This window comes from Diabrotica virgifera, chromosome 3 (genome assembly GCF_917563875.1).
Source record: "Diabrotica virgifera virgifera chromosome 3, PGI_DIABVI_V3a".
NCBI classification, from domain to species: domain Eukaryota; kingdom Metazoa; phylum Arthropoda; class Insecta; order Coleoptera; family Chrysomelidae; genus Diabrotica; species Diabrotica virgifera.
This window is the reverse complement of record NC_065445.1, coordinates 157,879,667-157,907,622: the sequence shown is the minus strand read 5'-3', so window position 1 is coordinate 157,907,622 and position 27,956 is coordinate 157,879,667. Positions and strand designations below refer to the sequence as shown.

Genomic DNA, 27,956 nt, shown 5'->3' with positions numbered 1-27,956 from the left:
AACTAAATCTAGACCAAACTGAAAATGATAACTCCGAAGATACATATGTTTCCCAAGAAAACCACAATTAAAAACAAAAATCAATAAAATAAATATTAACAATAAATGCATATTATTCAGTGGAATATACAAGGATTATTTACACACACCGAAACACTTCAACTCCTAATAAAAGAAACAAACCCACAAATTATATGCCTACAAGAAACAAATTTTAAAAACAACAAAAAATATAACTTAAAACATTTCGATTCCTACCACAAAATCAGAAACTAGGCCAACAAAGCACGCGGTGGAGTATCAATATATGTTAATTCTAATTTAGAATCAGAGGAGATTCCCTTACACTATGCTTTAGAAGACGTAGCAATCAAAGTTCAATGTCCAACACAGCTCTTTGTATGAAATGTTTATATCCCATCGGATGTGGATTTTGTCTCGAGAGAGCTGGAGCATTTAATAGAACAAATTCCAAAATCTAGACTTATTCTAGGTAACTTTAACTCTCACAGCATTTCCTGGGGATGCTATTCCACAGATAAAAAAGGAGAACAAATAGCAAAATTTCTTAATGAAACAGATTTTGTACTATTAAAAACAGGAGAAAAAACTCGGTTTAACTCTGTTACAGGCAACCATTCTGCTATTGATCTGACTCTATGTGAAAGTTCCCTAGCTCCTAGTCTAAACTGGGAAGTATTAAATCATACGTACGATAGTGACCACTGGCCTATAATAATAAGAAACAATAATACCACAAAAGCAAACATAAATTTTTCAGAAACATGGAAAACTAAAGATGCAAATTGGATAGCTTACCAACAACTTATTGAAGACTACCTACCTAATTTTGGAACAATAGGAGATAACATAAATTCCGTTACAGACAAATTTACCTCAGTGTTAACAGAAGTAGCCACAATTATTATAGGCAAAATAGCAAAATCAAAACGTAAACATTCAGTACCTTGGTGGAACAAACAATGTGAAAAGGCACTTAAACAAAGTAAGCATGCATTTAATGTATTAAAAAACATCATACACCGGAAAACTTATCTAATTTTAAAAACCCACAGAGCCTACGCAAGGTACATAATTAAGAAAAGTAAACGTGAATCATGGCAAAATTACGTTTCCACGATAACCGACGATACTCCTGCATCAGAGATCTGGAATAAAATCCGTAGAATTAAAAGAATTTCATACAGCAACAAAATTAACTCTCTTGACATTGAGGGAAACCTAATTATAAACAACAGTCAAATAGCCAATGATTTAGCGAACTCATTCCAGACATATTCAAGTGATTCCGTGCATGATCCGTTATTATTGTCAAAAACAAAAATAAAATAGAAAAGGAGGTCAAGATTATAGATTCCGTCAGCCCGCTAAATGTTACAATAAGTATACAAGAGCTAAACGAAGCACTACAAGGACTTAAAAACTGTAGCCCTGGACCAGATAAAATTCCAAATTGTTTTTTAATTAATCTCCCTTTAGCTGCTAAGCATCTACTCTTAGATATATACAACTTTTTATTTTCCACCAAACAATTTCCTAAATTCTGGAGTACCGCTACAATAATTCCGCTTTTGAAACCTAATAAAAACAAGTCAAATCCAGAATCTTATAGACCAATATCTTTAACATCTTCCTTAAGCAAATTACTAGAAAAAATTATAAATAGACAGTTGCAACTTTTCTTAGAATCAAAAGATCTCATAGTTAATCAGCAAAGCGGCTTTAGGAAAAACAGAAGCACAACTGACAATTTAGTGTCACTAGAGTCGGCAGTTAATGAGGCATTTGCAACTAATCGACAAGTTATAGCTGTCTTCTTTGATATAATTAAAGCTTATGATACTTTATGGAAATATGACATTATTAATAAATTACAGCATTGGGGCATAGATGGAAATTTTCTAGCATTCGTCTAAAATTTTCTAGATGACAAAAATTTCAGAGTTAAATCAAACCAGGAATTTTCAGAATACCATACTCAAGAAAATGGCATACCCCAAGGATCTACACTAAGCGCAACACTCTTTTTGGTTGCAATTAACAATATCGTGAGCAGTATCCGAAACCCTGTTAAAGCAATCCTATATGCAGATGACCTTGTAATTTATATTTCTTATAAGAATCTTAGTATGGCATCAAATATTATTCAACTTTCTATTAATTTCCTACAAGAATGGTCTAAAACAACAGTACTAAAATTTTCTACGGTTAAAACCAAAGTAATGTGCTTTTCTCGAAAACATCAAAATGTTGCAAATATTCCAAAATTAACACTGTATTATCGAGTTTTAGAAAATGTTGAGGATCTTAGATTCCTAGGTATGATTTTTGATTCAAAACTTACTTGGAACAAACACATCGAAGTACTTAAAAAATCATGTTTACAGAACATAAATATTCTTAAAGTACTAGCAAATCATAACTGTGGCGCAGACATGACACAGTTACTTAATATTTATAAATCCTTAATCCGCAGTAAATTAGATTATAGATACTATATACAGGGTGAGGCAAATAAAGGACCTATTAGAAATATCTCGAGAACTAAAGGCAACAGAATCATGAAAATTGGAATTAAGGGGTTTTGAAGGATGATCTATTAAATGAAAATATTTTCATCTCTTTGCAACTTCCGGTTATACCGGAAGTTGCTTATACCTTCGTTTTTTTTAATGGGACACCCTGTATATTTTTACATTTTTGGATTCTCTTCGATGTCTTCTTTCTTAAAATATGAGGTTTTGTAATATTATACAGGGTATTTTAAAAGATAATTACGTTTTTTTATTAATTTCGTAGCAACATTCACACCCTGTAGAATTGTAGTAGTTTGACATCTAAAACTCTACTTACGTTCAAATGATTTTTAATATACTCTACTATTGTTAAGAATCATTAGTATAGCTAAATTTTTAATTTTAGTATACAGGGTTGGTCGAAACTCGGAATGAGTATTTTCTGAGTTTTCTTAAATGGAACACCCTGTATTTTAGTATTGTAATGAAATGATATTTTATGGTACTTTTTTATTTCAATTAATTTTTGTTGCAATTAATGTTTAGCTTGAATCACCAATAACTCACAAATTAAAGCAGTTAGGTGTAGGGAATGCTTAAGAAATAAAAAAGTATCTACTATAAAATATCATTTCACTACAATACAAAAATACAGGGTATACTAATGATTCTTAACAATAGTAGAGTATATTAAAAATTATTTGAACGTAAGTAGAGTTTTAGATGTTAAACTACTACAATTCTACAGGGTGTGAATGTTGCTACGAAATTAATAAAAAAACGTAATTATCTTTTAAAATACCCTGTATAATATATTACAAAACCTCATATTTTAAGAAAGAAGACATCGAAGAGAATCCAAAAATGTAAAAATATACAGGGTGTCCCATTTAAAAAAAACGAAGTTTAATAACCGGAAGTTGCAAAGAGATGAAAATATTTTCATTTAATAGATCATCCTTCAAAACCCCTTTATTCCAATTTTAATAACTCTGTTGTCTTTAGTTCTCGAGATATTTCTAATAGGCCAGTTATCTGCCTCACCCTATATAATTGAGCTAAGGACTCAACATTAAAAAAATTAGATATTGTAGAAAATACCGCACTAAGACTAGCTCTATGAGCCTACAGGACCAGTTCAGTTGAAAGTCTTTATTTAGAAGCAAATGAATCGCCACTTTCGATTAGAAGATTAAGTCTACAATACGCAAGCAAGCTATCAACTAATCCAAACAACCCAGCCTACCCCTATGCCTTTTCCACACATTACCATTCTTCTTCTTCTTAAAGTTCCCTCTCCTATCGGAGGTTGGATATCATAGTGGCTATGGTCACTTTGTTGGCTGCTGCTCTGAATAGTTGTAATGAACTACAGTTAAACCATTCTCTAAGGTTCCTCAGCCAGGAGATGCGTCTTCTTCCTATGCTTCTTCTTCCTTGGATCCTTCCTTGCATAATAATTCTCAGCAACTCATATTTTTCTCCTCTGGTAATGTGACCCAAATATTCCAGTCTTCTAGTTTTTATACTTTTCATAATTTCTAACTCCTTATTTAAACGTCGTAGAACTTCAATATTGGTAATCCTTTGAACCCACTGAATTTTCAATATTCTTCTGTAACACCACATTTCGAACGCTTCTATTCTTCTTATGGTAATGTGACCCAAATATTCCAGTCTTCTAGTTTTTATACTTTTCATAATTTCTAACTCCTTATTTAAACGTCGTAGAACTTCAACATTGGTAATCCTTTGAACCCACTGAATTTTCAATATTCTTCTGTAACACCACATTTCGAACGCTTCTATTCTTCTTATGTGTTGTCTCTTCAATGTCCAAGCTTCCAACTGAAGGTCTTTGTTTGTAAGCAGTGTCTTCATTTTTATAAATGCTTGCCTTGCAGTTTCAATTCGGACTTTAATTTCCTTGCTTTGGTCATTTTTGTCATCAACCCAGGTTCCCAGATATTTGTATGCCTTAACTTTTTCTATTTGGGTTTGCTCTATCATTAACCTTTCATTTCCATGATCTGTTTTTGAGACAATCATAAATTTAGTTTTTTTCTTGTTTATTTTTAGTCCGTATCGAATGCAATAATCGTTAATTCTATTTAGCAATTCTTGTAGCGATTCCAGGGTGTCTGCCATTATAACGGTGTCATCAGCGAATCTTATGTTATTTACTATTCTTCCGTTTATAGAGATTCCATCACTTAGGTCCGCTATCGCTTCCTGAAATATGGCTTCACTGTACAGGTTAAACAGTAGCGGCGACAGAACACAACCCTGTCTTACCATTCTTAATTTATTATTAATATTATTAATAATTCTTACATTCAAAATCCTAATCTTCGACCATCATTTAGCAAAAGAATTAGTAACTTCACATTTCCGAGTATTATGCAAACCAGTTTTGATTATACTCCCCCTTGGACTATACACATTCCGTATTGTATTACAGATCTGTCTACTTATACTAAGGACAGCACCCCTTCATCTCTTTTTCTCCAATACTTCTACAATATTAAAAATAAATATCCATCCTGTCAACTAGTTTACACCGATGCATCAAAAACCCCGAATTTGAAACAGTGGGATCTGCCATTGTCACAGATGATTCTGTGCGCAAGTTTCCATTAGCTAAGGACTACTCAAAATATTCCGCCGAACTTTTTGCAATATCCAAGGCAGTGCAACAAACTCTTAATCGACCTGAAGACATGGCAGTAATATTCACCGATTCCTTAAGTGCAGTTCAGGGTATTCAGAAAATATATCCGAATCATCCGTTCCTAGAACAAATTAAAAAAGACCTTGTGGCTCTACAAAATAACCATAAACAAGTACATATTGTGTGGATACCATCCCATGTGGGGATACCAGGAAATGAAATTGCTGATCAAATGGCCAAAGAAGCTTGTAAAATGGAGTGATCCGAATATAGAACTAACCAAATTCCTCACTCAGATATGAAAAAAGGGATTAATGAGTACACAAAGAACTTATGGTTACAAAGATGGCAATTCTTACCAAACAATAAATTGCGGCAAGTAAACCCAGATCTATCTGCGAAAACACCCAATTTAGTAAAGCGAAGGGACCAGGTTGTACTACATCGTATCCGAATAGGGCATACCAGACTGACGATGACGCACGAACACCTACTAAGGAAGGAAGCTTCTAGAATGTGCTACGCCTATGACACCAATATAACTGTAAGTCACATTGTTATAGACTGTCCATTATATCATCTGGAAAAACAAACTTCTGGACTACCAAGTGACATAAAGTGTGCGTTAGACAGTGCGGAGTGTGAGAAAATCATTAGGTTTTTAAAGGAAACTAAATTATATAACCAAATATGAGTGCTACGTTATGAACATAATATGTATCGTAATTGTACCACCGCTAATAACCTTTTATGGTTGATGCGGGTTATTTCTAATAAAAAAAATGCAGGAACATATTTAATAATGTCTATTAATATCTAAGATATAAGTACAAATATGAGTATAGGGTTAAAAATTATAATATTATTGAAAGTATCAAAACCGAAACTTTAAAGATAGAAAGCACAATATTTAACCAAAGTGCTCAGTGGTTTTCATCTGAGTCTGAATCTGAATCTTCAGATCAAACATATGATTCAGACTCGATCCCTGCTTCATCATCCTGGACGGATAAAACAACATGATTTTTATCTGTTTTTCGTTTATAACCAAATTTAAGTGAATAACTTCTGAATTTTATCCTGTGATTGTATTTCTTTTGCTTTTATGTATGAAGCCGTGTAAAGACCAGTCTTGGCTTGGAACAAAATCCGTAACATTATTCAACATATTTTAGCAAGCTTTCGATAAGAGAATTAGTCTGGTTAACTTGTTGGGCAATATTTAATATTGTGTCTTTTATTCAGGGTGTTTCATTATAATTGTCCATATAGTAACTGGAGAAACCTTAGCACAAAATACGAAGATTTAACCTAAAACACTTAAATAAAATGTGGTTCCTTACTGAGTTACAGAGGGTGTTTTATCTAAAAACTTAAAAACTATTTTTGCTCAGCATTTTAAAAATATTCGACGTATCCTTTTCATACTTGGCAGAAAGTTCTACTACCAGACATTCTACTAAATAATGTAAATATAAACATATGTAAAACAAACGTTTCTAGCTACTACCAGAGGCGTACGACAGGGGATGGTGAATGGTTGACCCTTCTCAAATTCTACACCACTGGAGGAATAACTATTTTAGTGCCATTTTTAGATTCTCCAATACTTTCCACATAAATAATATACTCTTCATTGGTAGCGATAAAGTCATTAGTTTTCGAGATATTTGAAGTTAAATATGAAACGGCACAGTTATTTTGGTTAATTTACGATATTTTATGATTCATATGATTAAAATTTAAAAATTATTGGTACCCAGTACTTTAAAACTATTTGGCGTATCCTTATCATACTTGGCAGAAAGTGTAGGTACTGTACACCCTTCTAAACTAAGATAAATAAACGTTTCTAGCTACTACCAGAGGCGTACGACAGGGGATATTGGCTGGTTGAACCTTCCCAAATTCTACGCCACTGACGAAATTGCTATTTTAGTGTAATTTTTTGATTTTGCAATACTTTTTATGTAAATAATATACTTTTCATTCGTAACGATAAAATGATTAGTTTTCGAGATATTTGAAATTAAAAATGAAGCGACACAATACATTAATCAAAATAACCGTGTCGTTTCATTTTTAACTTCAAAGATCTCGAAAACTAATGACTTTATTGTTACGAATGAAGAGTATATTATTTTCATAGAAAGTATTGGAGAATCCAAAAATTGAACTAAAATAGCAATTTCGCCAGTGGCGTACGCCTCTGGTAATAACCAGAAACGTTTGTTTAACATAATTTAGTAGTTTGTACAGTACCTATACTTCCTGCCAAGTATGAAAAGGATACGTGGAATAGTTTTAAAATGCTGAGCAAAAATGGTTTTTAAATTTTTAGATAAAACACCCGGTAACTCAGTAAGGAACCACATTTTATTTAAGTGTTTTAGGTTAATTCTTCGTATTTTGTGCTAAGGTTTCTCCAGTTACTATATGGACAATTATTAATGAAACACCCTGTATACTTCAAGACAAAAGGCACTTCTGATAATACAGATCTATGCGATTCTACTAAATTTATCGATTTTAATACGGGATGCAGAAATGTTTAGTATATTGTAACAAATTTCAATTTTTCCGAATTGTTTTTCCTGTTTTTTTTTCGGAAAAAACAGGTTTTTTCCTGTACCCAATTTTTCCGGAAATTTTAAATCTCTACTCAGAACTACCTGTGTCTATTAAACTTTCAGCTGTATTTCCATTCACCTTTATTTTAGTAACACTTTTAGATAAGCATTGAGGGACAGCAGGGAAGATTTTTAACATTCGAACAAGATGTAGTAGTAGCTAAAACGGGAGCTGACACTGATTTGGGCGTCTGAACCCTACATACCTTGGAAAAATGTCCAACTTTCGAGCATTTCTTGCAAAACTTGTCTCTAGCAGGGCATAGGCTACGAGAATGCCTTTCAGTTGATCCACAAAAGTAACATTTCCAACTTTTCACAACAGTAGAAGTATAATTAGTTTGCTCTCTGGTTAATAATAATTGCATTAATAATTTGTACAGGAGTTGTATAAGCCTCAGAGTGTTTTGAAGCTGACTCCAGAGACTGGGCTTTCAGTATGGCATCTTGTAGAGTAATACTAGTGTTTTCTAGTAAACGTTGTCTTATGTCATTAGAAAGATTCCCACTAATAAAAGAGTCTCTTATATAATCTTCTCTATTTTGGTCTGCAGAAACGGTTAGAAAATTACAGTCTTTGGAAAGCCCCTTAACATGTTGAACATATTGATCTATATTTTCACCAGCTTGTTGTTTTTTTGTCATAAGGATATGTCGGGAAAATATTTCATTTTTGGGTTTAACAAAAACTGCTTCGAGAATACTTTTGGCTTCAGAATACTTTCTACAATCAGATATAAGTTCATAGATATTATTACTCACGTAATTTACTAGTAGTTTGAATTTATCCTCCTCTGAAACATCAACTACAGAGGAAATAAAATTTTCAAAAGTAGCTTTCCAATGCATCCATTCTTGAGAAGATCTAGAAGAGTTCGGATCTGCATGGAATCTGTCTGGTCGTAGTAGCTTATCCATATTTGATATTTCTTGTATATTAAATTATAAGGAAACTACAAAACCTTTATAAACTTGGTTTTAATATAAAAGAAATTAGCATGAGGTGATTAACGAAATTACAATAACATGACATAAGTATATGACAGTAACTAAGATGAGAAAATAACTAACACAGTTCACAAACTACTACTACAATCATTCCATATCATTCTCTTTTTAATTTTTTAATTTTATTTTCATATAAAATCATACAACCGTTTGGTACTTTAATCTCATTTACGTCACACCATATTAACTTACTCTTAATTTTGTTTTTATTTCCCTTTCAATTTACATAAATTCAAGCAGCCAGTTATACTCCTAATTCCACTCATATCTGTCATTTTTAAACTAACTGAAATTCTATATCTTAACAGTCAAACTCCATATATCAGTATTAATACTTTTACCTCATAGTCATTATTTAAAAATTTCTCTTTTAATTTTCTTCAGTTTTCCTTTATTCTTTTCTTCTTCTCGAACAAGTGACGGCATTACCTTTTTGGCAAAATTTTCGCTTTCAATAGTCATAGAATTATCAGTAGTAATTGCACAAGAGCTCTAAAATTATCGAATTTTTCCCGAGTGACACTTTGACAGTTAAGGGGAGTGAAATTATGTCAAAGTGCCACGAGGACAAAAATTCGATAATAATTTTAGAGATCGAGTGCAATTTGTTGCGATTATTTCATGAATAAAACTGTTCAAAACCAAAATTTTATTGTAATTTTTTTATGTAAGTACAAATTAGTACAATTAAACACACAGCTGTTATAAATATTTGACGGTTAAAAGTCATCACTTTTCTAATTTTTAAAACATTAATTGTCATTAACGTCACTGAATGTATTTTTTTATAGCAACGAAGGGCATCTGACGTAATATACTTGAAGACGGGATATTATCAAAAATTATCAGTTTAATTTTTATTTCTGTAGCTTTCTATTGGTCAGAATCTCCTATAAATGAAATAATCATAAATATTCATAATAATATATTATTATTAATTTAAACTGTTTCATTCTAATTCATTTATTTAATAGTTAATTAAATTCAATCATTTAGAATTTGTTTGCATTTTTATTATACAAAATAACTGTACATACATAAAATTCCCTACCTAGAAGGTCTTGTCAATAGTGTTTCAATGTCAAATTTCAATCAGTCCGTTTCCTACTGTCTTCAACATAACCATGTAGTTTGAAGCCAAGATGAAGACTCCATTATGGTTTAATTACACTTTATTCTTATAACATCGACTTATTGTCGCCCTCGATGTAAACAAGCAAGCAAGCAATTTGATTCAACCCGACCTGTGGGAGATGTCCACCCTATCGAAAAAGTACATTCGGGTGTAACAATTCATTGGGGCGAGGTGTTTTGACCCGAGTAAAAACAGGGATCACCCCACCTCGCTCCAATGCCCCATGCCATCCCTTTCCCCCCCATAGCACGCTGATGCGCGATGGGGGCACAACTATCGTCGCCAAATACTCTTCACAATGGAATCCTGGGTAATAAGATTCCATGTGGTGCCCTAATCGAATGCAAAAACTAGGCCATCGTGAAGCGCTCTATGCCTTTATCTTCTAATTACTTATCCGCGGTACTAAAATTGCTTGCTTGGGCCCCAAGTGATTGTACCAAGCCCCACTGAGCTGAGTCCAATGGCTTGGAACTCAATAAATTTTATGATTTTTTTTTTTTTATGATTTTTTGGTGGCTTACGCCTTTTTGAATATTTTTTATAATTGTCTTACCTTAAGGTGATCGTGGTATTGGACCTACGTTTGTGTTACGTTTTTCTTCAGCACTTGTTGTTTTCGAGCTACGAACCGTTCACTGTTTTCACTATTTTACTTATTTATCTCACTTTACACTGTTTGTTGTTTAGGACGTTTGTGCTTCCACCGGTGGAAAGCGTCGTACCTTAGCATCTCTCGCAGTATTGGGCTTGGATGGTGCTCCAGCTCCGCGAATTTTTCCCTGGCTTTGTCTGTCATTATCTCCGTGACTCTAACTTGCTGTAGTTCTCTGAAGAGGAATCGTTCTGCTACGTATTTTGGGACTTTGGCTGCTTCTCTTAGGCTGTTGTTGTGGACTGCCTGTATTAGTCTGGGCTGATTATCGGAGAATATGCCATTTTTGGGAAAAGTTATTTACCAGCAATTTTATTACTGGAATCGAATTATAAGATCCTATTTATTAATAACATAGGTATGCAAAGTCCTCAGATAGTGTGCTACTTTTTTTATAAACAAAATGGCGCCCGAAAATCGTGTTTTTTTTCAATTATTGCTCTATAACTCCGAAGATTTTAACTTTACAACAAAAACACCCAAATAAAAATTCACCGTGATTAAATTCTGCATAGAGACGTGTTTTTCCCGATCTGCTTCGACGAAAATTTTCATCGGAAAATGCGGGTTTTCCCAACAAAATCTTTAACTTTCAAATAAAGTTTTAGATAAGTAATTATTTACCAATAATTAAATAATTTGGTGACTTAAAAGCCTTCTTGGTTTAGATTATAGTTCCAGAAGCTGGTGAAAATTAAACTAATATTTTAGCAACAATTCAATTGTTAATTAATAATTTACAGTCGCAATAATAACCAAAATAATTATGATACACTGATCAAACTTTGAAATCTTATAAAGATGAGATGCCTATTTAACATTTTGTCGACAAAATATAAATTTTTTATTTTTTTGCATAATCTTTAAATGTTTAAAAAAAATAGTTATAAACAAATTAACGTTTCTCAGAAAGTTTTTATTATATTATAATTTTAAGAAATAGCTAAAATGCGCATTTCAAATATCTTGAAAATTAATGCCCTAAAACTTTTTTGCAACCATTTGCAAAAAAGTTATGAAACAGCAAAGTAAACATACGATTACTAAGGTATTTATAATTTTTTTTAATTCTTTCAAAGCGTAGAAGTGAGTTTAAAGTACAAGCTAATTATTTATAAAAAAAATATCGATTATCAGTTTAATGGTTATATTTTAATTAAAGATTATAAATATATTTTTTTGTAATTTGCACGCGCGAAAGTAGCATAATACAGTACCGTAGCTACCCGCCCACATACACAACTCGCGCGAGTTTAAGCGTGTCAGTCGCTTCGAGTGAACATTTTATCTCCGGCTCTGTATCAAGCCTACTTTCGCGCTAAAAATTACAAAAAAAAGTATTTTTAATCTTTGATTAAAATATAACCATTGCACTAATTTTTGACATTCTAATTGACTCACTTTTAATCTTTAAAACAATTAAAACAAATTATAAACAATGGAGAATTCGTATATTTACTTTGCTGTTTCATAACTTTTTTGCAAATGGTTGGAAAATTTTTTTAAAGCATTCATTTTCAAGACCTATGAAATACGCATTTTAAGTGTTTTTTAAAAGTAGAATATAATAAACAATTTCTGAGAAATGTTAATTTGTTTATAACAATTTTTTTTAAACATTTAAAGATTATGCAAAAAAATGAAAAATTTATATTTTGTCGACAAAATATTAAATAGGCATCACACCTTTATATTCTTTCTAAGCTTGATCAATGTCTCATAATTATTTTGGTTGTTATTGCGACTGTAAATTGTTAATTTACAATTGAATTGTTGCTAAAATATTCATTTCATTTTCACCGGCTTCTGAATTTATAATCTATAACAAGAAAGCTTTTATTTCACCAAGCTATATAATTATTGATAAATAATTACTGGCCCAAAAAATTTATTTGAAAATTCGATATTTTGTTGGGAAAACCCACATTTTCCGAGGAAGATTTTCGTCGGAGCAAATCGGGAAAAACATGTCTCTATGCAGAATTAAATTGGGGTGAATTTTTATTTGAGTGTTTTTTGTGTAAAGTTAAAATATTCGGAGTTATAGAGCAATAATTGAAAAAAATACAATTTGTCGGCGCCATTTTGTTTATAAAAAAAGTAGCACACTATATGCGGACTTTGCATACCTATTTTAATAATATATAGGATCTTATAATTCGATTCCAGCAATTAAATTGCTGGTAAATAACCTTTCTTTGTACTTTACTAATTAGACCAGCGTATTATAACTCTTTCTTTTTCAAAATTTAAAGATTATGCAAAAAAAAGAAAAATTTATATTTTGTCGATAAAATATTAAATAAGCATCTCATCTTTATAATCTTTATAAGTTTGATCAATGTATCATGATTATTTTGGTTATTATTGCGATCGTAATTTGTTAATTAACAATTGAATTGTTGCTAAAATATTCGTTTAATTTTCACCGGCTTCTGGAATTACAATCTATACCAAGAAAGCTTTGATGTCACTAAGTTATTTAATTATTGATTAATAATTACTTACCTAAAACTTTATTTGAAAATTAGAGTTTTTGTTAGGAAAACCCGCATTTTCCGAGGAAAATTTTCGTCGGAGCAAATCGTGAAAAACATATCTCTATGCAGAATTTAATTGCGGTGAATTTTTATTAAGGTGTTTTTGTTGTAAAGTTAAAATCTTCGGAGTTATAAAGCAATAATTGAAAAAAAATACGATTTGTCGGCGCTATTTTGTTTATAAAAAAAGTAGCACACTGTCTGCGGACTTTGCATACCTATATTATTAATATATAGGATCTTATAATTCGATTCCAGCAGTAAAATTGCTGGTAAATAACTTTTCCATGAATTTTGCTAATTAGCCCAGAGTATATCTTCTTTTTTGTTGTATCACACACGTGTCCCCATGCGAGAGATGCGTACGTTAATATTGGAAGTATTATACTATTTATAAGCCTTATTTTAGTTTTCAGTCTTATTTTACTTTTCTTTCCTGTGAGTCCTCTTAGTGTTGCTCTTGAGATGTTGGCTTTTTGGACTGTGGCTTCTACATGTTTCTTGAAGGTTAATCCTTTGTCCATGATGACTCCTAGGTATTTGGCTTCGTCTTTCCACTCGATGGGGGTGTTCTGCACCGTCAGTTGTTCTTCTGGCTGTTGTCTATCTTTCTTATATAGTACCGCTTGCGTTTTCTCGGAGTTGATGGCTATCTTCCACTTTATACTCCATTCCTCGATGTCTTCTAACGCTGTTTTCAGGTTGGTCACTGCTGTGTCTACGTTTCTGTGTTTGGCCGCTATCGCTGTGTCGTCTGTGTAGAGGCTCATAAGGGTACCTGGTGTTCTAGGTACGTCTGCGGTGTATATTGTGTACAGCAGGGGTGACAGGACTGCTCCCTGTGGTACTCCAGCCTCCCGGCTAGGACTTGTCCTATCCGAACCCTGAAACTCCGGCCGCCCAAGTACGAAGAGATCAGCCTCGTCATCGCCCCGCTGTACCCATAGTCTCGCATTTTATATATGAGCCCCTTATGCCATACTCTGTCGAAAGCTTTGCTTACGTCCAGGAATGCTGCTCCAGTGTACTGCTTATCGTTGAAACCAGCTGCTATGTACTCGGTTAGTCTGAGTACTTGTAGCTCACTGGAGTGCTCTGCTCTGAATCCAAATTGAGCTTCTGGGATTATTTCTAATCTGTTTGTTTCCGCTTGCAGTCTGCTGAGGATGATTCTTTCTAATATCTTGCTGATCGCTGGGAGTAAGCTGATTGGCCTGTAGTTCTGCGGGAACGTGTGGGTTTTGCCAGGTTTTGGGATCATGATGACATGGGCCTCTTTCCATCTGTTTGGGAATATTTTGTATCTTAATGTCGCGTTTACTATGTTTGTAAAATACACTATAGCTCTTCTGGGGAGGTATTTTAAGGCTCTATTTGATATTTCGTCTAGACCAGGCGCTTTTCTCGGTGAACTGTTTCTTATGTGTTCGTTTATTTCTTCCGGTGATGTTGGGGATGATGTCTTCTGGGTCTTCTGGTCTTTCTTCTTGCACTTCGACTTCTTCCATGAAGTCTGCGTCCTCATCTTCATGGAAGTTTAGCCTGCATTCTCTTTCGAGTGTGGACCTCATCGCCTCAGCTTTTTTTTCTATGGAGTATACCATGCCGTTTTCTCCATGTAATGGGGGGATGGGATTTCTGTCTCTTCTTAACATTTTCTGGAGCTTCCAGACGTTTTTCATGTTTGAATCTAGTTCTTCCATCTCTTGTACATAGTTGTCCCATTTTTCGCTGCGGTGTTGTCGAAGAGCCGTCTTCACCTCTCTGTTTAATGTATTTGCCCAGGTTTTATCTACTCTGTTTCTCGTTCTTCTGGCTATTTGCTTCGCTCTGTTCTTTTCCCTTATAAGGTCTTTTACTTCTTGTGGTATGTCTTTGAACCTTCCCGTATGGATTTCGACTTCTTCCGTTGTGCTGTTTTTAATTGCTTCTTGTATGATGTTTTCTAGCTCTACGACTTTTTCTTCTATTTGTTCTGGATCGTTTATAATTGACACTATATTTATACTTTCACTAACTAATCTTTTATATGAAGTAAAAGTCAGACTTACTCTCAATCTTTAAGTAAGTCTGACTTTTACTTCATTTAAAATGAACTCTCACGTGCAACCCATTCAAGATTTTAATCTTTTATAATTTGTCCACTTTATTTTCTTTTTAATTCTTTTCGGTTGGTTTGTTTCTTCCCATGTTCCTAGTTCTAGTAGAATGGGGTTCTGATCTGTGGTTCCTTCGTCTAGTGTGATTAGGCCTGCTTGTAGACCTAGGTTTTTAGCAACAACGATGTCTATGTGGGTGGGAAGTCCATTTCCTGAAAAGTGTGTTGGATCTTCTGGGCCCATTGCCACTATATCTTCGTTGTTTTCTATATAGCTGTTTAGTAGTCTTCCGTTTCGGTTCGTAGCTCTATCATTCCAGTTGGGGGATCTCGCCTTTAGGTCTCCTATTATTATTGTTGATTCGGCGATGTTTAGTAACGCATCTAGGTCTTCATCCATTAATGGGTCTTGCGGTCTTACGTAGGCTGATGTTATTCTGACTGCGCCTTGCCTCATTTTCACTTCTATTGTTGTTGCCTCCATGTTTACTAGTGGTGGAGTCGTGAATCTTGTGTGTTTAATTCCCTTCTTGACTAGGATGGCCGTTCCTCCTGATCTTCTTGTGTGGTCGTTCCTATATACATCGTACCCAGGAAGCTTTAGGTTAAAGTTGTTGGTAAGCTTGGTTTCCTGTATTGCTACGATGTCCATCTCGTATCTGTTGGCGAGTTCGTCTAGGATGTTTTGGTTAGTTGATATGCTGCTTGGATTCCAGGAGCCTATCCTCAAGTATCCCCTGTCTGCCAGCATTACTTCTGTGCCTCCCTGGTGCCCAGTATCACTTCTTTGACTACCTTAGTCACTATGTTGGTGACCATTCTGACTAGGTAGTCTTCGTCTGGGATCGCTGTGTTGTTCTGCGTGGCCTGGGCGTAGGAAACACCGGTTGCTTGCGGTCGTCTTTGTTGCGCTTGTTGTTGTGGCCTCCTTGGTGGTGGTCTTCCCCATGTTGGGTACCTAGGGCATCCTCGGTAGCTGGCTGGATGGCTGCCTTTGCAGTTGGCGCATGTTGCTTTTTCCTCTCTGGCACGTTTGCACTGCTTTGTAGGGTGGTCTTCGCCGCATTTAACACACTTTGGGTCTTCGTGGCACGCGTTCTGGGCGTGGTGGTATCCCTGGTAGTTGAAACACAGCGTTGGTCCGGTTGCCTTCCGTAGGTCCTCTACCACGACCTTCATGTGGCACAGGTTGGTTATCCGCTTTGCTCGCTCGATGTCCTCGTGATCCAGAGTCAGAACGAACATTGGGAGCTGTCTCTTGGGGCCAGCTCTGGTGGACATATTTTTTGCTGAGTGGCAGACAATATTGTATTGTGTTGCCATTTCTTGTTTTATTGTTTCCTCGGTGGTGTTAGTGGGTAACCACTCTGGGTTTTTTGTCTTCGTCCAACGGGAAGGCTATCCATTGTAGCCTCTTGTTTTTGTCTTTTGCGTCATATACCTTCGCATATTCTTCCACTATCCTGATCATATTTCTATAGTCTTCAGGGATTTTTGCTTGGATGAGGGTTTCCCTACCGCTCCTGGAGATCTTGTTTACCGTGATTATTTTTTGTTTTTGGGCTATGCTAAGGATGGCCCCTGTTTCACTCACGCTCTATAAATTTATTACAGGCGGTTTTGGTTGATGTGCTACCTGTTCTTCAGGCAACACGGCGGTGTCTTCATCTTGATTCGTTTCCATTATTTCCGACTTGAAACACTGGGACGTCGCGGGGCAGGCGTACCACCACCTGTGCTCGTAGCTGGGTGGATTGGTTGGATTGGTCCTTGTGGTAGGATGAGCATTTCCTCTATTGGGGGTGACTTGGCCCTTATTGCGTTCTCAGCTTGACGGTCCCAAGTCGTTAGTTCTTCTTTCTTAGAGGTAGATGTTCTCAGCGACGGGAATTCTTCTCTCTTTTTTGTGTTTTCTTTCTTCGTAGTTCCGGTGGGCTTTTGGTGGTTTCGTCAGCTTTGCCGGTTGGCTTTTGATGTTGTTGTCCTGTTGTTGCTTCTCGATTTGTGGCCTCGGTAGCTTTGATGGCTGCTTTTCCTGTTGGTGACTCTTCTCTAGTAGTTTCCGAGTTTCTTTCAACTCTTTCAGCAGGTCGTCCATCCGGTTTGACATCTTCATCATCCCTTCTCTTTGTTGCGCCATTACGGCATTTTGTCGCTTGATTTCGGCCCTTTGTCGGGTTACCTCTTCTTCTTTCTTTGCCATTTGGTCATCAAACTGGGCACTCATCTTTTTTAGCAGTTCCCTCATGATTGCTAGTTCTTCTTTTGCGCTTTTCTCATCTTCGCTCTCGGATTTGGCTGTCCGAGCTCTTTTGGTAGTGCCTCTGCCTGCCGCATCTACCTCGTCTTCTTCCATGTCCTCTACTTCACTCTGCAGTTTGTCTTCACTCTTTTTCTCTTTATTCTTTGACTTGTTCTTCTTCGACGATTTCCTGGGAATTTGAAAATCCCCGTCTTTCTGTGACCGCTGGTCGTCAACGGTCAAGTAGCCGTCGCTTTCTTCTGGAAGTTTCTGGAAAAGATTAGAACCCTCTTTTCGAGAGTCCTCATATGTCGGCGGGGAGTGCGCCTTGGAACGGGGAAGTGACCGAGATCTAACTCGAGCCATCATGGGTTGGGACGAACGGTCCTAATTTTGACGAAGCCTTTTTGTCTGCCGACTGGCCCGACGCCAGCTCGGCTTCAGGGTTGGCTCCCTGCACCAAACGCGGTTGTTCTCGTACCCAGACAGAACTAGGTACGGGATCCTCTTGACGTTCTCGTCCTACAGACCTAGGGGCCGGGGCTGCCCGATGTAGATCCTAAAAAACTACACCTTGCAGTGTCGATACCCTTTCGGATGCACTGTAGTATCCCGTAACGGGCTCACGTCGAGCCCGTTTTTCTTTTTCCGCTAGCCGATCTCTAGCTGTAGCGTCTCAGAGAACCTATAAAAATAAAATTCCCTGAGTTCACCACATCCAGTAGACTGGCTTTTGCTTCTCCTTCTTGCCTAGGGGGTTAGAAGTGCCCGACTCGCTACCACGCTTACATTCGTGGTCGGAAAAAAAATTCCTGCTAATCGAGCTACTCCCTTCACCGTCGGCTCCTCGTCGACTTCTCGCCTCAGAGAGTGAGAAGCGCTCAACTGCTGTCGCGCTTACACTCGCGACTAAAAGTTCACAGTCAAGCCACCCCCACCTCGTCGGCTGCTTTCGCTGCTATTCCGCTCCGCTGGCACGTGTGTTGCTCCTCCAGTGTCTGGCACCGGACTACTAAACTAACTGTTAAGAGTCGCCCTCGATGTAGCCGAAATGGCTTATTTTTTATACTGGTAAGGTCATTTGACCTACCTATGTAGCTAGTTTCAACTACTTTGGATCTGGGGTAAGTAACCACATGTTTTAATTTTTCCTAACTTTTCAAGTCAAAATTTCAACTTTGTCATTTTTATACAGTGGTTTACTTATTTTAGGCTCTAACCTGATGATGGACTGATTAGTCCGAAAACGTTTGTTTTTATTGTACTAATGATGTACCCACTTTGAGTCCAACTTAGATCTATTTTAGAAAAAAAATTTAAATAAATTATATACCATCTACAAGAGAAGATGTTTACTTCTTTAGTAATTTTTATTATGGTATACAGCCAATGAGAGGAATTCTTTCCTTTTTAAGCGCGTGATACACACCCAATCTTTAAGTACGCGGGTTTAAAGATCGAGGACTTACTCGGCTCGCCGTCGGTGATACACGGCAGACTTAAAGTACGCGGTTTTAAAGTTCGCGGTCGCCGTCGGTAGCAAAAAATTTAGAAACTGTCCTCGTGGTTAAATTTTTTATTTTCTGTGTACCTAATTTTGCTGAAATCTTATGTTTTTTAGTAGAGTTTGATTATTTTTTTGATCAGGTTTTGTTAAATAGAAGAATAATTTGATTTTTTATAAGTGTAGTAAGCTGTCAAAAGCATGATGTGAAGTATAAATAGCACTTGTTTTTGATCTATTTTAATTTAATACAAGGTAGGCATAAACAAACAAAATATCATAGATAAGATGGTAATATTTTCATCAGGAGGATAAAACAGCCTATAAATAATTAGGTTTACTCAAAAACAAATAATCAAAATAATTTAGTATAGCTTAAAATAGTGTTTTACGGTTTTCTCAAAACTTATAAAATGTAACTTGTCTCCTTTCAACAATAAACGATTGAATTATTTCTAGGCAATTTGCTTAATTAGTGAAAATATAAGTGTAACTTTAAACGCAATAACATGATGGCTCGAGGCTCGTGGCTCGTGGCAGTGATACACGTACGGGTTACGAGTAAGATTTCAAACTTGTTGGATCGACGGCGTACTTACTCGGCGGACTTAAAGTACGCGTACTTGCGGTGATACACGCGCGAAAAAGGTCGCGAGCCATAAGTTCGCGTACTTACTCGCGTGTGTATCACCCCTTTTAAATTACAATATGACTTTTCATCATAGCCATATTTCTTGTACAGTGAGAAGCTAGGCATCATTACTTGTCACATATATTTTCTTTGGTTTAATACACGGTTGGTTTAATATTATACTGAATTCGCTGATAGTCCAGGAACCGAAGCTTTTCACCTCGCAATTTTTACAGAATGGATCGATTTGCTTGAAAATTTGAGAATAAATAGTGGATAGTCCAAGGATCAAAATCTATATCATGCCGAAAGGCGCTTTTACCATAGGGGTTGTTGCCCATCTCGGGGGTGGAAATTTTGTATTATATTTTGATCGCAAAAGTTGATAAAAACATTCATTCTATGCAAAAAATGTTCTATACATTTTTTTGATAAAGTTAATAGTTTTCGATTTATTCGCTATCGAAAGTGTTAGTTTTATATCGAAAAAATCAATGTTTTTCAATAATATACTCATTTACGATTCACTCAATTTTTGCCGTAGAAAAAACTTTTTTAAACCAAGTTCTTGGGAATTAAATAATCTACAATTTCATATTTAAACATTTTTTCGTATCTCTGATGCTAATCTTTCTATTCTGAAGAAAATGGCATTTTTTACAAAACTAATCTTTCTATTCTGAAGATAAAGCCATTTTTTTCCAAACTACAAAAATTCGTTATTCACTTTTAACTTCATTTTTTTTAACTAATCATTCTAAGTCTGTCAAAGTTCTAGAACCTATTAATAATACATAAATAAAGAAGACCAAATAAGGTCAATGACTAATTTTAATTAGGGTGGTGATTAGGTAGAACATTTTAAATATCTTGGAGTCTCAGTTAATGGAACTAATGATAGAAGTATCGAAATGAATAAAAGAATCCAGGCAGAAAACAGAACCTACTGGAAATACAGTAACTTCCTCAAAGATAAAAAGGTTACTCAGAATACAAAACTGAAAATCTACAAAGCAGCAATTAGACCAGTAATCACATATGGTGCTGAAGTAATGTGTCTGACACAGAAAGAGGAAGAAAGAGTGAGGACCCTAGAAAGGAAAATAATTCGGAGAATAGTAGGACAACTAAACTTAGGTAATAATGAATTTAGAAAACTCATGAACCACGAAGTAAGAGAACTTCTGAAAGGAGAAGACATCGTCAGATTTATCAAGGCACCGAGACTCAGATGGATGGGACATATAGAAAGGAGGAATCAAGAAGCCGTTATCAAGAAAATTTCCAAATGGAGACTTGTATCAGGCAGACAACGAGGAAGACCCAAAACTAGATGGGAGAACCAGATAGTGGAGGACCTTAAGAAGATGGGAGTCAGAGAATGGGTAAACAGAAGCAAAAACAGGAACGAATGGAGGAAAATTGTAGAAGATGCCAAGTCACACAACCAATTGTAAAACGAAAATGTTAATGCGGATTGATCCACCGCGACAAACGAATCGGAAGAGCCCAAAGAGGGCGGCAATCACTCCGCTAGGAGTGTAGATGCCATTATAATGATGGTGATTAGGAGGTTGCTTCCGATCACTTTTTCGCTGAAAAAATAGGGACTGACATTCTTTTTATTATAAGTCACTTAATTTTTAAGCTAGATACTTTTTTTATTTCTGAAGATAGATATTTTTAAATACTTTAAATTACTTTCAACAAGTTATCCTCGAAAAATGCATAGTTTTCCCGTCTTTTGACTTTGAAACTACAATATTTAGCATTTTACGAAGAAGAGCTAACATATAATAAAGTATAGCTCGATTACTATTGGTCTTAAATAAAATTAAAAAACACGTTTTTGTTTATTTTTTTAAAAGGTACATTTTTGTTAAGTAAAGTTGTTTTGATAAAACGAAAACTTTTGGAGTGATTAGCATAAAACTTGCTAAAAACATTGATTTTTTCGATATAAAACTAACACTTTCGATAGCGAATAAATCGAAAAATATTAGTTTTATCAAAAAAATGTGTAGAACGTTTTTTGCTTAGAATGAATGTTTTTACCAACTTTTGCGGTCAAAATATAATAAAAAATTTCCACCCCCGAGATGGGGTGGCAACCACCCCCATGGTAAAAGCGCCTTTCGGCATCAATTAGATTTTGATCCTTGGACTATCCACTACTTACTCTCAAATTTTCAAGCAAATCGATCCATTCTGTAAAAATTGCAAGGTTTTGTCCTATTTTAAGCTGCATTACTTGGACTATGAGTCGAGATTGGACTATGAGGAAACATACAACACAAAAATTCCTACCTCACACTATTAACTGTTCAAATCAACTTAATCTTTCATTAAAAAAAAAAGAATTATTGGAAATAGTGGGAGTGTATAAAATAAAATAAACTCATAAAATTTTGTGGAATTTATTTCTATAAAATATTTTGTTTTTGTACAATAAATAATTTTCTCATTTCTTTTCAATACATTATTCATTCCTTCATTAAGCATTATAATCCCTAGTGATTATAGCTGACGCCATGGCGTTTAAAATCCTATTTTTGGGTGAGGTGGATTACTCCTCTGTCATTTTATAACTTGCTGTGTGTCTTTGAATAACTACAAATATCTGGGAACCTGGGTACAATGACCAGGGTAGAGAAATCAGGACACGCATTGAAATTGCAAGACAAGCATTTATAAAAATGAAAAAAAGATGTTTGTTAATCGAGACCTTCCTCTGGAGCTGAGGATAAGAGCCTAAAAATGCTACGTGTTCTCGACTTTGTTGTATGGAGTGGAAAGCTGGACACTAAATGTAGAAAATATAAAGAAGTTGGAAGCCTTTGAGATGTGGTGCTATAGAAGTATTTTGAAAATACCATGGATCCAACGAGTTACAAATGCAGAAGTGTTAAGAAGGCTGCAAAAGGATTGCGAGGTGATAAAGAACATCAAAACAAGAAAGCTAGAATATTTAGGCCACATTACCAGAGGTGCGAAATATGAGATATTAAGGTTCATAATGCAAGGTAAAATAAAGGGTAAAAGATCTATAGGTAGAAGAAGAATTTCCTGGCTGAGAAACTTAAAAGAGTGGTATAGTTGCAGCTCAGTAGATCTTTTCAGAGCAGCCGCCAATAAGGTACGGATAGCTATGATGATAGCCAACCTCCGATAGGAGAAGGAACTACAAGAAGAAGAAGTGTGACTCTTTTCCATTTCTTCCTGTCCTTGCACTGAACTTTCCAATCTTTCACATTCACTGCTCTTATGTCTTCTTCTACATCATCCAGTCATCTTCTTCTGGGTCTTCCTCTTCACCTGGGCCATAGTGGTGTCCAGTTAGTTATCCTTCTCAACATATCTGATTGTGGGCGTCTCTGTATATGTCCTATCCATTCTAAACGAAGCGATTTTATGTATCTGACTATATTTTTTCTCTTTAATTGTTCTTCAATTTCGGCATTTGTTTTCATTCGTATTTCTCCCCCTCTTGTTACATTGTGGCCCAATATTGTTCTCATTATTTTTCTTTCAAATTTCAGAAGACTATCTTCTTCTTTCTTATTAATCGTTGTTGTTTCCATCCCATATGTAACAACAGGTCTTATTAAGGTCTTATATAGGTTCATCTTGGTTGTCTTACTTAGGGTCTTGCTTCTCAGCAAATTTCTATTAATTCCATATGTTTTTTTGCCTTTCAGAATTATTTCCTCTGTTCTCTCTTTTTTGGTTTTCCCTATTGTTGCTCCCAAGTAGCTAAAGGTTGATACAGTTTCAAATTTATGGTTCTGTTTTATAAGATGTTTCTGATTTGTTGTGTCGTCCTTCCCTATCGTCTTATGTTTTATTTTGTACTGGTTTATCTGTAGCCCGATTCTCTTCACTTCCTTATCTAATTTTTCAACGGCTTTTATGGTGTAAATAAATAATTATTGGCGTAAAGTTTATTTTATTTATGTCTGTTTACTATTAATAATATTGGCTATGAGCAGGTATGTGTGGTTGTGTAGTAATTTCCAGTCATGTCTAGCAACCTAACTTCCCAAAAAAATTACCAACATCACTAGACAGTTGTGTCTCAGATTAGCGAATCGACTTCTGAATTCGATGAGCCGAGATTCGTTTTGACACATTCATGTTTATCGACCTTCCGGTCAGAGTTTGAGGAACTTAGGAGTGTGTGAATGGTGAGAGGCGCAAGTTACGCAGTTTGTGTGTAGGGTGCGCGACATGTATATGCCACACACATCCTTGCGCAAAATGGACCCCATCCACTCAAACGCGGTCAAAAGGACTCATTCAACACTCGGGGTGTAGTTGAGATAGGTTCTAGGTAAATAGGTAGGTAAAGGACGAGATTGAATTTTAAGTGGGGACAACGGTCAGTTGCTCCTGCAGTCGCTTCTTACGACAAGGAGGAGATCCTGAGGGGTATATTCTTCTTAGTGGCTCGCATCCCACACGGGTTAGAATGAGAATAAATTGAAAATAATGCGACAATTTTTCGAAAACTTGTTGCCTGGCAATAGACACAAGAGCTCGCAGGACTTGAGTTACCATTGCCGAATGGAAACAAGTTTGAGAAGCAAACTGGACCATTATTTTCTTAATTTCTTATTTATTCTTACTATAGTGTGATATTCGAAAGATTATTTTTTAATACTTGCATACAAAATTCAAATCTTTATAAATAAACATTCAGTGGCATTTATCACAATTGATGATTTTCAACTTGTAAACGTGAACAGCACAGTTGAGCAAATATTCAGACAATGATATCAATAAAATATTAGTTAAAATTATTTGTAAATACAGTTCTATTCATGAAATAATCTTACCGAATTACACTCGAGCGCTTAAAATTGCCGATTTGTATTGTCCTCGTCACAATTTGACATTAGATACAGAACTAAAAGTTTATTATGGTTCTTAAATGTCACAGTTGTCAAAATTAAGAAACTTGTTGTAATTAAACAGAAACAAAATACTTAAAATGTATTCCCAGTATAATAATGTAAGTAGACTATTCCCAGTATAATATAATCTGATTGGACAGAATTAAACACGTGATGAAAAATCTTACTACACGGTTGGAAATTAAAATGATAAAAAAATAATCAGTAGTAATTACACGAGAGCTCTAAAATTATCGATTTGCATCCTGAGTGACACTTTCGACAGTTTTTATTTCACGACCCGAAGGGGAATGAAATTATGTCAAAGTGTCACGAGGGCAAAATAAATCGATAATTAAGAGCTCGAGAGTAATTCGGTACGATTATTTCATGAATAAAACTATCTTTAGCTAGATAAAGCCGTTTCTTGGTGCTCTCTGTGACAAGTTGTAAAACATTAATTGTAATTAATGTCACTGAATGTATTTTTGCATAGCAATGAAGGGCATCTGACGTAAAATACCTGATGACGGGAAATTATCAAAAATTACCGGTATTAATATCACAAGAGAGTGAGAATCAATTGATAATAATGCGACCATTTTTCAAAAACTTGCTGTTTGGCAATAGACACGAGAGCCCTGCTGGTTCTCGTGTGTTTTGCCGAATGACAACAGTTTGAGAAAAAGTGGAGCATTATTTTCTTATTTATTTTTACTGTCGTGTGTTACTCGTAAGGTTATTTTTTAATACTTATGTACATGTAAAATTCAAGTCTTTGTATAAAAACATTCGGTGACATTGATCCCAATTAATGTGACAGACATTTTTCAACTTATCAAAGTGAACAGCACACTTCGCAAATATTAAGACGAAGATATTAATAAAATATTAGTTAAAATTATTTATAAATATAGTTTTATTCATGAAATAATATTACCGAGAAAAACTCGAGTGCCTAAATTTGCCGATTTGTGTTCTCTTCGTGACAGTTTGACAAAAGATGCAGAACTAAAAGTTTATTATGTATATTTTCTTAAATTTGACAGTTGTCAAAACTAGAAAACTGGTTGCAATTAAACAGATACAATCTACTTTAAAAAATTCCCACTGTAATTTTCTACAGTAGAAAGTTACCGATGAAATAATAATCTGATTGGACGGAATTAAACACGTGATGAAAAATATTACTGCACGATTGGAAGTTGAAATCATTAAAACATAATCAGTAGTAATTGCACAAGAGCTCTGAAATTACTGAATTTTTCCCGAGTGACACTTTGACAGTTTTAATTTCACGAGCCGAAGGCGAGTGAAATTATGTCAAAGTGTCACGAGAGCAAAAATTCTATATTAATTTCAGAGGTCGAGTGCAATTTGTTGCGATTATTTCATGAATAAAACTGTTCAAAACCAAAATTTTATTTTAATTTATTTATGTAAGTACCATTAAACACACAGTTTTTATAAATATTTGACGATTGAAAGTCATCACTTGTATAATTTTTAAAACATTAATTGTCATTGTCATTAATGTCACTAAATGTATTTTTTCGTAGCAACGAAGGGCATCTGACGTAATATACTTAACGACGAGAGATTATCAAAAATTATCGATTTAATTCAGATTTCTGTATTGGTCAGAATCTCCTATGAATGAAATAATCGCTGTAATTTTTATTTCTGTAGCTTTCTATTGGTCAGAATCTCGATGAGTGAAATAATCACGTCAATATTGGTATAGATATTTACCATTTTTGTACGTTGTTAATCATTTTGCAAATATTGTGAGCGATTTTGCTTTCTGATTTTTTCGCTAAATTAATAAAGCTTCTTTTCGTACTTAGCACCAAATGCGACAACAGACATGTTAATATGTACGGCAAATTTAACAGGCATATATTTTGCTGTCCGACGGAAACTTTCACAAACCAGCTAATATAATGAGTCGACAATTTTTAATATCGTAATTATTATTAGCTGCCGCACCATGGTGTGACCCTCAAAATATCCGACCTTAAACTACATAGAGCCTGAATCCGCAATTAAAAGAACAATATCGTACAAATTTTTGATATGTTGCCCAATGAGGACAATTATTATTATAGATGAAGTTGTCATGAAAATATACAATATAAAATGAATCATTATACGGGGTGTCCAGAAAAGATTGGTCATAAATTATAACACAGATTCAAGGGTCAAAAATAGGTTGTTTGAACCTCACTTACCTATATATTTGTTAATTGTTTGTTCGTTATAGCCATTGTTTATTGCTATTTGTTTAATGATGTTCAGTTCTATCTCGAAGTTATTTTTTGACATGGAAATTTCTGTCAGTCTATGTATCATGCTATGGTAGGCTGCTAATTTGTGTTGTGTAGGATGGGATGATGAATTGTGTATAGTTGTGTCAGTATGGGTAGGTTTATGATATACGGAGAACTCATGTTTGTTGTGTAGTCTGGTAATTGTTACGTCTACAAAGTTTATGGACTTATTCTGTTATGTTTCTATTGTGAACTCAATGTTACTATGAAGTGAATTAATGTATGATAGAAATTGGTCAAGTTGCCTGTTAGTTCCTGTAAAGCATACTAGTATATCATCCACGTATCTCCACCAATATAAGAACTGTTTAAATACGGGATGTTTAGAAATTGTTGTTTCAAGCTGGTTCATAAATATATGTGATAGCAATGGGCTTAGAGGATTACCCATAATAATGTACTATTATGGTCTAAAAGATTTTTGACCGGAATAGTGACAGAAAATGTACTAAACTAAACAGATTTTGTACAAAAACCAAAAAATAACGTCGTTTAATGTTATTTGAAGCAAATTTCTTATATCATCACAAAATTTTAGGTTTTTACTTTAGGATACTTTAGTATCAAAAGTTTGGTTGTTAATTATATCAAATTGGTACAAATGTACCAACTTTGGCAACGCTGCTTTTATGGTTATCTTCCCATCCTCTGTTATGTTCCGAACAGTCTCTCGCACTCACTCCAACTTGTACTATTTCTACATAAGGTTCTCTTTGTTACTTCAAACTTTGTTACTCAAATGTTATTTCTCTTTTAACGTTTAAGAAATAACTATCTCATAACGGTGACGGATAGGTCACACCGAATTTACGTAAATAGTTATGGGTATAGTTATTCCTTAGAGTTATCTTAACTTTAACTCAAACGTTGATAACTTCGATCATCCATCACAGGGCTGACTATTACAAACAAATTGAAAATAAAGTAATGACACTAAGTTTGTAACATACAGAAAGTTTGTGGAGGAACGGTATTATCATTTTAATTCAACATACCAATCTAAAATTACATATTTCAGAAAATTAATTCAAGTATTCGTACCCCACAGTTTCAAAACCTCACTTTCCAAAAATTCCTACGCGA

General features: G+C 34.9%; 1 protein-coding gene across 1 annotated transcript; it reads right to left on the bottom strand.

Annotated features, from left to right (window-relative positions):
* Positions 1-8,174: 8,174 nt before the first annotated feature.
* Positions 8,175-8,756, bottom strand: LOC126882603 (uncharacterized). Its single transcript, XM_050647576.1, has one exon. The coding sequence runs from the start codon at positions 8,754-8,756 to the stop codon at positions 8,175-8,177; it is 582 nt and encodes a 193-aa protein (XP_050503533.1).
* Between the last annotated feature and the right edge of the window lie 19,200 nt (positions 8,757-27,956).

Bases quoted from the DNA above. Each gene is read 5' to 3' on its own strand.
- LOC126882603 (XM_050647576.1), bottom strand. From the start codon at position 8,756: ATGGATAAGCTACTACGACCAGACAGATTCCATGCAGATCCGAACTCT.